This window comes from Nicotiana tomentosiformis, chromosome 3 (genome assembly GCF_000390325.3).
Source record: "Nicotiana tomentosiformis chromosome 3, ASM39032v3, whole genome shotgun sequence".
NCBI classification, from domain to species: Eukaryota; Viridiplantae; Streptophyta; class Magnoliopsida; order Solanales; family Solanaceae; genus Nicotiana; species Nicotiana tomentosiformis.
The window spans coordinates 68,489,835-68,503,088 of NC_090814.1; the positions used below are offsets into that span (position 1 = coordinate 68,489,835).

General features: G+C 36.5%; 1 protein-coding gene across 1 annotated transcript; it reads right to left on the minus strand.

Annotated features, from left to right (window-relative positions):
• Window positions 1-6,197: 6,197 nt before the first annotated feature.
• Window positions 6,198-11,573, minus strand: LOC138907959 (uncharacterized). Its single transcript, XM_070198586.1, has 5 exons — window positions 11,066-11,573; window positions 8,157-8,222; window positions 7,428-7,490; window positions 7,140-7,295; window positions 6,198-6,616 (listed from the first exon to the last, which is right to left on the minus strand). The coding sequence occupies exons 1-5, from the start codon at window positions 11,571-11,573 to the stop codon at window positions 6,198-6,200; spliced, it is 1,212 nt and encodes a 403-aa protein (XP_070054687.1).
• Between the last annotated feature and the right edge of the window lie 1,681 nt (window positions 11,574-13,254).

Below are 13,254 nucleotides of genomic sequence, written 5' to 3' on the forward strand. Positions count from 1 at the left end.
CTTAGTTTTGAAACTAAGATTTGTAACTCATGGATCTGATCCATTATAGGCTTAGTATCTACCATCTTAAATTCGAAATACTACAAAGAAAGGAATTTATCGATACCTCATTTCTTGTTTTCATATGCAGTCTGCAACGCCGTCCCGATTTCCCTTGGAGATTTTAGATTGGAGTACAAATCATACAATTGATCAATCAAAGTATTCAGAATATGACCTCGGCAGAGCAATTCATCTTCTTCTCATTTCTTCCTCTCTGTTTTGATCGCATCAGTATCCTCCGGGGTAGGTTCTAGTAGTGCAACCAACAATGGATCATGGACATAAAAGATTTTCAACGCAGTGACTAAGAAGATCATCTTATCCTTCCAACGAGTGAAGTTTGATCCATCAAAGCGATCCAATTTGATTAAGTCTTTTGGATTCTCAATAGTAGCTAATAATTTCTCCATAGGAGAAACAACTCTTGAAAATTGTTAAAAAAAATAGGTAAGTAATAGAGAATTAAAGGCTTTGAGGCGTGAAAGATCACTATCTTTCAAGAGTTATTGCATGTATATACTTTAGGGATTGCAAGCAATTCTCTATCAGGATACAACAAAGCCTGAAATATACGTGCAGATTGAATATCTACTTCTGGGATGTCTTCCGTAATTATAGATAAGAAAAAGAGGCTTTTTCTGAAGAGTTGCCCCTTTTCACGAATAGCCACAACTTTTCTATTAATTCAAAATTTAAATTTTAAATAACAAAAAGTTGTTCCAAAATAAAATACGAAAATAAGATCTTTATTTAAAGATCCGACCTGGCCCGCACCCAAGCCCTAAGCCCGAATCGATATATATATAATATGTCAATTGTTTATTTTATTGGACTTAATGGGCCAAGCTTTATAAAGCTAACTAAATGGCTTGTGGCCATCGATGTGGGATTCCCACGTATTTACAAAATACTCTAACAATTTTTTGTGTGGATCCGGACATATAATTTTTAAGTTTTTGAAAATAAAATGTATTACTACGTAAGAAGTACTAAAGTCATAATAATTAACAATTCAAAAATAAGTACATGTGCGGTCAAAGAAAAGTTTATTTGACTCTCCAAATAGTAATATGGATATGGGTTATCAATTTGGAATAACTAATCCCGAAATAAAATAATCAAATGATAAAATACCCTTCTGCGAAAATCATCTCCCAAGGTCCTTTAAGGAAACAAAACTTAAAATTGAAAAAAGTCTATCCAAGTTTGTCTATTGTAAAACCAAGCATATATTTTGTATTTATGCCATATATTCACTTGTAATCAAATGAACTGAACATTTACCAATAAAAGTACATCATTAAATAGTTTCATCATTATTTAATTTCAACATTATAGTTCCCATGCATATTTTAATCTCGATATAACTTGTTTGCAAATCAAACGGCTTCTCACATTTCTTCAAACATAACTATCCATTCTGCACCTCTTTACAAATATTGTATAGAAGTGTTTTTCCAAAGGTTGCCAAATGAATTTTTGTAGGATTCTCTAAGTTTGGCACTTACTACAACAGGTGTACTAGTTTAATTTCAATCTAATTCGTATCACCTAGAGGGTCCTTGTTTCCATCATGTTATGTTTTATTACCTATGTCTACATTCAAGTAGGCATATTCCATATATACTTATTTAATACTTTCATAATATATATATATATATATATATATATATATATATGTATGTTCCTACCATTCGCAAAGTATTCAGCTCTATCCTATTTTTAATGGAGATTTACAAAGCGTGATATTTTGATGAGGTGGACGACACATGGCATGCCACCTCACTACCATAACCCTATTGTACTCCCTCATCCAAGACCTTCTCTTTCCCTTCTTTTTCTTCCTCTTTTCTTTATTTGCTCCTCGATTTCTTTTAAATATAAATAAATTGCATTCTTATTTCTATTTACCGATTGAATAGCGGAGAATTTAAAAGACCAAACCTTAGTATCTAATGGAAAAAATTTCGAATTAGGATTATTTACTTCAAGTGATCCAAATTCAGACAAATGGTATATTGGAATTTAAATTTAGCTTGAAGTTTGATTCTTTTCCTCTTTTTTTTTCGTTTTCCTTTACCTCTCTTCCATGCTGCAAGTAGGAGGGGAGTCATGGCTTTGTGAAACAAATGTTTCTGAAGTCTTTGTTGTTTCAATATATCTAAACGTCGAAAACTAAAAATGCAAAAGAAAAGGATTTATGTGAACATTTATGGAAATAGATTATTCTATTAAACTTGATGATAATTCCCAAGTTATGTTGTTTGTTGAAAATCCTTCCTTTTTTGAACTACTATTGTTTCTTCAAGATTTGTTTTCACCATCTACGCTCTAGGTATAACCCAATCCAAGCTGCTCTTTTTATTTTCAATTCAATCTGATAATTGGATTTATGATTTGTAATTGTGTCGGATAGAAACTAAGGGTCCACCAAACAATATAGAGAACTAGGTTCTTTATCTATTTTCACAGTAAATAAATAAAAAGTAAAGAACACACGATATTTATGTGAAAAACTACCAGCTCACAGAATAAAAAATCACGACCTACTCCAGTTGGGTTTCAACTCCACTAACTGAGTAAACTTCAGATTACACCATGTTGTAATCTAGGAATTAAACTCTTAATCCCTCACCTTTTTCAATAACTCTATTGTAAGCTCTTTGTAATAACTCTATTACAAAGTCACACTCTTGACTAACTCTAGTCAAACAACCAAAATAATAATGGTTCAATGATGTCCTACTAAATACTTCTAAAAAGTCGTGTAGGAATACAAATAAATGACAAAAGACAAAGATACAACAAACTAAAGGACTCAAGACATATTCAATGTTAGGATCTCGTCCTTGGTTTGTAGCAGCTTTGTTCTTCAATGCTCCTGAGAAAAACTGAGGCGACTGCACACTTGAGAGAATATATATTTTTGGGTTTGTAAGTGTTAGGTCAAAATCTTGTATCATGTTATTTATATACGTGAGATCATGAGAGAAGATGCAAGGGAATTTTCGGTCTCTAGCAAACTGCAGCTGTGGTGTTGTACAGTTGCAAGTACAGTGCAATAACTTTAACAACTGTAAAATTGACTTGTACGACGACTTGAGGACCTGATCCTATCTGTTCCGTTTGCAATTCCTTTATCTGGTTTTCTTCAGAATTAAATCAGATAACTGAGTATGTTACAATAAGCACAAGGGAACTTATTGTATCAGGTTCCTATCTAGTTCTTTCATTAAGTTTGACAAATCATCAAAAACATACTTGCATAACTATCAATTTTTCCCTTTTTTGATGATGACAAACTTAGAATTCATATTCCCATTGAGAACCAGATTCCCACATGTTCCTCCTACGAATCAGATGCCTTCTCCCTGAGAACCATTTCTCGTTACCCTATTTTTGTTACCTCCCTTCAATTTTCTTCCCCCTTTGGCATTATTGAAAAAAGATAAAATAGGCATACGCAAAAAACGTCCAGCAACATTAACTTATGCTACTTGTGTGCACACAATATAGCTAAAAATATAAGACAAGAGATTAACATTGCGCAAAATAGATAGTCATGCCCATTAATTATAAGGAGTAAAACATAGGAATAGCTGTATCAGTCACACAAATATTACAAATCAAAACAACTAAAGTACCACAGTCATTAATTAGCCACGACAAACGGGAGGACATGAGTAGATTAGGAAGGAAGGAGTTCAAATGCAGGGGACACTGATATGGGATATGAAGGATTAGGGAGTAAGAGCTTGATGAGACGATCCACTCTTTCATTAGCAGCCCTTTGATCATTGATCAACTACTTCTTCAGGTTTCTAACTTATTTTCTCAACTCAGCATTCTCAGCCTACAAACGAAATATCTCTTCTCCCCGAGAGCTGCTGGAACCAGGTTCCTTGTTGGCCTGAGTAAGCTTGGACTCTAAAATGATATTTTGAGCTTTAAGACGCTTGATCTCTTCATTGGCTTCCTCCTAAGCATCAATCAGTTAAGACATAGCTGAGTTGCTTCCTACGTCGCCCTTTTTCACTACACACTCACACTCTTCCAGAGTATTCATGGTGAACATCTATTTTCTAGTCCCTACAGACGCTTTTTCTAATGGAACCTCAAAGTGTTCAAGGACCCTGGTAAGGAGGAACCTATAAGGGAGACCATGATTATCATTCTTGAAGTCTGTCATCTTCAACATATGTTCAATCATAATTTCAGGTAGACTAATAGATGATAAGGATGTCAGTGCTTCTAGGAGAACTAGGTCTGCTATGGAGGTGATGGATCATCTCTCAGCCCTAGGCAGTAGCATCTTGTTTTACCAACTCAAACAATATCTGGTATTTTGGCTGAAGAGCTTTCTTGAATACTCTCTCCCGATAGAACTGTTTGTTTCTTGATGATCAACTTCTTAAAATCAGGGGAACTTGTTCCCTCCATTGTTTCAGCCAAGTTGTTGGTACATTAGCAATTTCTTCTAGTATTTTTTCATCCATAACAAAGTCTTTTCCATTAACTTTCAGGCAAAGTGTATCCCCATCTACCACAAATAGTCGAGCATAGAAACTTCTCACCTTTTCTTCATAGACCTTTGGAATTTTGATCTCAAAGAGGTGGGTCCACTTCTGGAATTCAATAATTTCCACAAGCTGTCACATTCCTGGTTGTTCAGTGATCTCAGGTTCAAAGACTCTACCCCACAAAACCTTTTGTTTCTTGAGATTTGCCCATCTTTCCAACTCAAATAATTCTACCCTTGGTCTTTTGGAGGAACCAGGTTCCTCGCTAGTGCTCTACCTCTTCCTCAGAGGCTTCTTCTTATACACTTTCTCTTTCCTCACTTCTTCTTCCTGCTCTACTTCATAATCCTTGTCACTCACAAGTTCTTTTTCAGAAACTGTCTTCTATCGTTTAGCAGCAATGGTTTTCTTTGAGTGTTTCCTAACAATGGGAGTTGTTTCTGCAATAGGCTCTTCATCATCTACCTCAACTACATTTGCAGGAGGCACATCCTCCTCATCAATCAACCTACTCTTCACTAGTTTCCTTTTCTTCTTTTTCTCTTTTCACCTTCAGAGCATTATCAAGCTCAGCCTTGCGCTGCTGTCTAGTGGTAGGGAGTTTGAGAATAATATTCTTTTTGGCTTTTTGCTCCACCCTTAGCAGCCAAATAACTTAACATAACTTAATCATCAAAGTAGGTCTTCTCACTCCCAACATAATTTTGCACATATGCAGACCTCATTTCATTATACACAATTTGCAAAGGAACAATTATAGGGAAGTCAAAAGGGGGTAAGTCAGCATTGTCCAAGGGTTGTCTTGTGGAACCTGGTGTTTCATCCCAAGTAAGAGAAGAAAACTCCCCTTGGACAGAGGGACGACAACACCCAGAGCCTCAGAAAATCCAGATGCATATGAGCCCTCAGAAGCACTTCAACCTGATATTTCATCCAATCGTACTTCCTCTGTCATAGTACGTTGACTTGACAATTTAACTCCTTCATTGCCTTCAATAATTTCTCCTGTGGTTTGAAAAAATTGAGAAGTGGAGATGGCTTGGTCTGAATTGACTTTCTCTGTAGGAGCAAAAGGATATGGAAAGGAAACAAACTTTTTGGGAGTTTGGTATTTATGACTATGCTGGGGACCAAAACCAGATAGTTTGGAAGGAGTGAAAGTGGGGTTAGGATTGATGGAAATTGGGGCTTTTGAGGGTGAAGTATTTGGTTCAGATCCATATGGAGTTACCAGTTTCGATGGAGACGAGGCTGGGTTATTTTCAGCCATGTTAGGAGAAGGTATTTCTTGTTGAGACATGGTCGATTTTGGGAGCAAATGACAAGAGAAAAGAGTTTTATGAGAGAGAGAGAGAGTGTGTGTGTGTGGTGTTTTGTGTTTGTAGTGAGGAAATAGACAAAAAATTTGGTTTTGTGAAATAAATGGGGAACCGATTACAAATGGGTGTAAGAGAGGAGACAAGTTGATTTTTAAGAGTTGTAACATTTCGGCTTAAAGGGCATCAGAAGAGGAGGGAATGAAATAATGATGTGGCACCCTAACAGTTCAAAATGTATATAAGTGTAAAAGGAATTACTAACCTGAGTCATAGGAATCAGATTCCTTGATATTTTTAAAAATGTGAACAATAACTTCTAGATATGTGCAATGTCAATTGTCACTTGTTTGTCGTGATAGAAGATGACCATGCTCTGTGTTCCCTTGAGATACCCCAGGATTCTCTTGGCAGCCTTCAAATGAGATTCTCTCGGGCTTGATTGAAATCTAGCACACATCCCAACACTAAAAATAATGTCAGGTCTGCTAGCCGTCAGATACAGAAAAGATCCAATAATACTCATATACATAGTTTCATTGACAGGAGAACCAGGTTTGTCTATGTCCAGGCGAGTAGCAATAGCAGTATCAATGGGAGTATCAATGGTCTTGGAATTTTCCATGTCAAATCTTTTCAGTACTCCTTGATGTACTTCTGTTGACTTATCATGGTCCCTTTTGAGGTTTGCTTTACTTGCAACCCAAGGAAGAAGTTTCACTCCCCCATCATATTGTTCTGTTAATTAACTTCCCATGAGTTTTGCAAACTTCTCACAAAGGGAATTATTTATTGCACCAAATATGATATCATCAATATAGACTTGCACAACCAATAAATTTCTCCCTATTTTCTTTAGGAATAGAGTGTTGTCAATTTTGACTCTAGTGAAGCCATTCTCAAGAAGGAAATTGGACAATCTCTCATACCATGCACGAGGGGCCTACTTCAAACCATATATTGCTTTGTCAATCTTGAAGACATGCTCAGGATGTTAATGACATTCAAAGCCAGGTGGCTACTTGACAAAATCTTCCTCCTTCAAATATCCATTTAGAAATGAACTTTTAATATCCATTTAGAATAATTTGAATTCCATATGAGATGCAAATGCTATGAGAATTCTGATGGCTTTCATTCAAGCAACATGAGAAAATATTTTATCACAGTTAATACCTTATTCTTGATTATAACTCTGGACTACCAGCCTAGCTTTATTTCTTCTTGTATTTCCAAACTCATCAAGCATGTTTTTAAACACCCACATGGTTCCAATCATTATTCGGTCTAAGGGCCAGGGAACCAGGTAACACTTTGTTTCTCTCGAACTGATGAAGCTCTTCTTGTATGGCAGAAATCCAGTCAGTATCTTCCAATGCTTCCTTGATGTTTTTAAGCTCAATTTGAGACAAGAAACCTGAGAAGGTAAACATATTTCTTGCCTTAGATGTAGTTTGAACACTAGAGTCCAAGAGGGTGATCACATTTTAAAGAGGATGTGAACTCATGTGCTTCTAGTTAGATGCATGAACTTATGAATACGAGGGACCAGGTTCCTCCACATTTGAATCATTATTGACATCAACAGAAGTATGAATTTCACTCCTCTGTCCTGCATCAAGAGTATTTGATACATCATTATCAACCCTATGTTCAGCTTCAGTTGTGGTGATAGGGGGACCAGGGTCCTCTGTTTCTACTGGAGGTTCTACTGCATCTTCTTCGTCACTCTACTTCACTTGACTCGTCAAATCTGTCTTCACATTTTCATATCTATGGCTTCTCCTCGAACCTTTGAGAAATCTCCATCTTGATCATCCTTATCATGTCATCCCTTCCCATTTGAGTGGTGAGATTCATCAAGGATCACATGCACACTTTCTTTTACATATTGAGTCCTTTTGTTGTAGACTTTGTATGTCTTGCTTTGAGATGATTAACCAAGAAACATACCCTCATCAATATTTGTATCAAATTTTCCCAATGCTTCCTTAACCAACTTGTCACGGCCCAAATTTTTCTTCGTAGGATGTCGTGATGGCACCTAGTTTTAGGGATTAGGTAAGCCTAACACTTACTAAATTAGTGGCAACTTAACCAACAATAATTAAATATGAGATATATATATTCTACAATTTCCAAAACCGATAGTACAAGTCACAAGCTCTACAGAATTTACTAGAAAATCTCTAAATACAATTGTTCCAGAGTAGAATCAACAGTGCAAGAAAATATCAGAAGGTGACTCCAAAGCCTGCGAACGCGATAGCAGGTATACCTTGAGTCTCCACAACAAATGCTCGATCAACTAACAAGAATATCAATAACTCTGGGGTACCTGGATCTGCACAAAAGATGTGCAGAAACGTAGCATGAGTACACCACAGTGGTACCCAGTAAGTATCAAGCCTAACCTCGGTAGAGTAGTGACGAGGCCAGGTCAAGACACCTACCAAACATATAAAGCTGCGCAACATGTTACATGAAGCTAAAAAGGAAAGAGTATCAATGTAAGGACAATAATAGAAGAATTTCCAACTCAAATCAACAATGAAAACACGGATGGCAACGAGAACACAATCATGTGATTAAGAAACAACATAGTCAATGTACAAATGACATATGACTGGGTTCAAGTAAAGAATCATATATCAAATCAATCAATTTAATTATTTATAATGCATGTATTTCAACATAAATTACCCGAGGTATCACTCCTCGAAATCTCAATTCATGATTCACAACTTCCAATTCTTACACATGTGGAATCTTGTACCCACATCTTTCCGAATCACTTTTGCACGGCAAAATCCTCATGCTACCATTTGTATAGTTTCTGTATCAATATCGACGAGGATGGCCAATGAATAATTTAAATAAAATTAAATATAATTTTCAAATTAAATACAGTGAAGCATCAAATGATCATTAAGCCAATTTAGGATTTAAACTTAAAATGAAATCTATTGCGGCGTGCAACCCGATCCCACAATATAATCTTTCAAATAAATTTCGTTGCAGCGTGCAACCCGATCCAACAATATATTCTTTAAAAAAATATATTGCGGCGTGCAACCCGATCCAACAATATAATCTTTCAAATAAATTCTGTTGCGGCATGCAACCCGATCCAATAATATAATCTTTCAAATAAATTCTGTCGCGACACACAACCCGATCCAATAATAATAAATTATATTTGTTGCGGCGTGCAACCCGATCCTCAAGCAACACAAATTAAGCAACCAATTTACAAGCAACTACGGTATACCACAAAACCAAAAGGAATAATGAGGCTGCAAAAAGAAGTCACAATTAATGATAAATGCTACATTATAGCTCATGGAATCAAATAGCAAGGAAATAACAATCCATAAGCCAAGGCACAATTTATGAGCATCAATTGACAATTAAGGCATGTAACAGGTAAAGAATGAATTCAACGAGTGGTTACAACCAACAATTGACATATAAGATGCTCTTGACAATAAAGATGGAATATGTACCCACTCGTCACCCCGCATACACGACCTTCACATAACACGAATGCCACAATCATCTCAAATCCTAAGGGGTGATCCCCCTCCCCCTCTCCCCCCACAAAGTTAGACAAGACACTTACCTTAGCGAACTTAGGCTGATATTTCAAAATAGTCTTTTTGCTTTAATTGACCTCCGGACAGCTCAAATCTATCCAGATTAATTGTATAACTTCATTAAAATTCTTCGTAATAATTCCGGATAATAAAATATCGATTTCAAATTTCACATTAAAAAGTCAACCAAAAGTCAACGCGGGGCTTTCCTCTTGGAACCCAATAGAATTTTATCGAAACCCGAGTATTCATTTTGATACGAGTTCAACCATACCAATTTTATCAAATTCTGATAACAAATCGACCTCCAAATCTTAATTTTTTATTTTTTGAAAGATTGTGCAAAAATCTCAATTTTTTCCATTTGATTCTCAAAATAAATGATGGATATAGCTATAGAATCATGAAGTATAATTACTTTAGGATATATTACACTTACCCAAGTCAAAGTCGTGAAGAACTCTTCCAAAATTGCCCCTATACCGAGCTCCAAAAATCCCAATCGAAAATGGCAAAATGACCAATTTTGGTCCTTAAATGTTTCTGTCCATTTCTGCTTCTGCGGACCAATTTGCGCTTCTGCGAAGCTACTTTTGCGAGACGAATCTCTCTTCTGCGAAAGTCCTCTGATCAGAGGCCCTCGCACCTGCGGCTTTTGTTTCGCTTCTGCGAAATCGTAGAAGCGATGACCAATTGCGCATCTACGAAGCTTCTCGCTTCGGCGCTCCAGGTACCGCATATGCGATCACGCAGGTGCGAAAAATTCTTCGCACCTGTGACCTCTGTCCAATCCAGCCATCCTCACTTCTGTGATGCAAGGCATCTCTTCCAAGACGTCGCTTCTGCAATCCAACCTCCGTAGAAGCGATTGCACCAGCAATCAAAAATTCTAGCAGCTCCAATTATCCACAAATCGACCCGTTAATCATCCGAAATCTACCTGAGGCCCTCGGGACCTTAACAAAATATACCAACACGTCCAAAAATTCAATATAAACTTAGTCAAGGCCTTAAACTACATCAAACTACGCCGAAATTATGAATCACGCCTTGAATCAAATTATGAGTTTTCAAATCATCCAACTTCTATAATTTGCGTCGAAATGTATCAAATCAATCCGGAATGATTTTATATTTCGCACACGAGTCATAAATAATATAATGGACCTGTTCCAATTTTCGGAGTCGAATTTCATCCCCAATATCAATAAAGTCAACTCCCGGTCAAACTTTCTAAAATCTTCCATTTTTCAAATTTCGCCAAAATGTGTCGAATTGTCCGACAGGCTTCCAAATCCAAATTCAGACATACGCCTAAGTCCAAAATTACCATACAAAACTGTTGAAACCATCAAAATCCTATTCCGGAGTCGTTTGCTCAAAAGTCAAATCTCCGGTCAATTGTTTTCATTTAAGCTTCAAAAAATGAGAACTGCTCTTTTAATTTAATTTCTGAATCTTCCGAAAATCAAACTCGACCGGACACGTACGTTATAATACGCATTACAAAGCTACTCGAGATTTTAAACCACCGAACGAGACGCTAATTCTCAAAATGATAAGTCGGGTCATTACATGTTGAGAATAAAACATTTGCATCCAAATGCTCTTAGGCAAGTCATCTTTGGTTTTCTCCCATTAAGCAGTTCATAGGGAGTCTTGTCAAGCAGGGAACTGATCATGCACTTGTTAATCAAGTAACACGTCATGTTGACTGCTTCAACCCAAAAAATCTTTGGCATACAACTATCGATCAACATTGTTCTAGCCATAGCCTCGAGAGTCCTATTTTTCCTCTCCACAACACCATTTTGTTGAGGTGTTCTAGGAGCAGAAAAATTATGATTTATACTATTTTCAATACAAAATTCAACAAATTTGGCATTGTCAAACTCGTTGCCATGATCAGATATGTTACTCACAACATTATATCCTATCTTCACTTGAATCTGCTTCACAAATGCAACAAATATTGGAGATATTTCATCTTTGGTCCTAAGAAATAATGTCCATGTAAATCTAGAATAGTCATCAACAATTGCAAAGATGTACTTCTTTCCTCCTCTGCTAGGTATCCTTATAGGTCCACAAAGATCCATATGAAGAAGATGAGTGGACTTGAGGTGCTCACTTCCTTCTTTGTTTTAAACGAGGACCCGACTTGCTTCCCTTTTACACATGCATCACACACTTTGTGATCCTTGAACTTTGACTTAAGCATCCCACGAACCAGGTCCTTCTTGATTAGTTTGTTCAGCAAAGAAAAACTTGCATGCCTTAGTCGTGTGTGCCATAGCTCAACATCATCAACAATAGCACTTAGGCATATAAGATCACCACCATTTAGAGAGTTAAAATCTGCAACATAGATGTTCTTAAACCTTTTTGTGATCAAAACCACTTTACCAATTATGAGATTGGTGACAGTGCAGGATTTTGATAAGAACTCCAATTTGTTCTTTTGTCACAGATTTGGGACACACTCAATAGGCTATATTTCAAACCATTCATAATACACATTTTCAATTGAGTGGGAGAGTGTTTTTCCGATCTTTCCAACACCAAGAATATAGTCGTTCTTTCCGTTTTCAAATGACACACTCCCACCATGGAAGGCCTTGAGTGAGAGAAAATCATCCATTTTTCCAGTTATGTGTTTTGAGCAACAACTATCCATGTATAATTTTTGACTGCTTCCCCTTATGCCAGCCTACACACAAAATCAATGATTAGACTTAGGAAACTGGTTGTCCCTTGTAATAATAAAATGAGTGAATCAAACTTCTTTTTGTCCATGCAGGCATCACATATTTCTTTTTCAGAGAATCGGGTTCCTTAGCAGCTCTTTTCAACAAAAAAATTATTTTTCTGCTGAGATTGAATTTTTGCTTTACAGAGTCCTTGTAATGATGAGTTTGATCACAGCAAGTACAAAGCCAATTATCAGTCACAGTTACATAGTTGTTATGGGGATTATAGGGAACTTTAGCCTTATAGAATCAAATCCCTTCCCTATTTTCACCATTACTTTTATACATGGACATGATTGCCTCAGAGGACCAGGTCTATTTAAGTGACTTATCTAGATCATTTTTAATCCTTTTTAAGTCCTCCTGAAGTTGTCTATTTTTTTCAAGTTCAGCAACAAGGGCTGTTTTGATATTTTTGAGCTCACTTTCAAGCTTAAATTGAGCCTCACTAGCCACTTCTTTTCCCTTAGGGGTGTTCCTCTATTTTTCCATTTAATATTTTAACAAGGTATTTTCTCTTGTTATTTCTTTCACTTGTTCCTTCATATCTGCAATTACAACCACCATATCATCTTTCTTTTGTTCTACCTCTCCAATTTCCTCGGTTAAAATATTTTTCACATTAATGAGGTTGTGATAAGCATCAATCAAAACATTTGCTAAAGATATTAGTTTCTGTTAAGAGTAAGTTTTGAATTTTCTTTGAACGTATGGAAATTTATCTCATCTTCCTCATTGTCCTAATCATCATTAGATTTGGCCATGACTGCAAATATAGAATCATACTCTGTAGATCTACTTTCAACAACCATCATGGAGGTGTCTCCTTGGTCATCCTCACCTTCAAATTCACTAGAGGAATCTCCCTGTGCAACCAGATCTTGCTTCACAACGTTGACAACGACATATCTTCTCTTGAACTTCCTGTCAGGGATCGGGTTCCTCTTGACAATCTTGTCAGCATTGTGTTTGTAGTGGTCCTGCTTGTGAAGAGGACAGTCTTTGATAAAGTGTTCTGGCTTTTCGCACT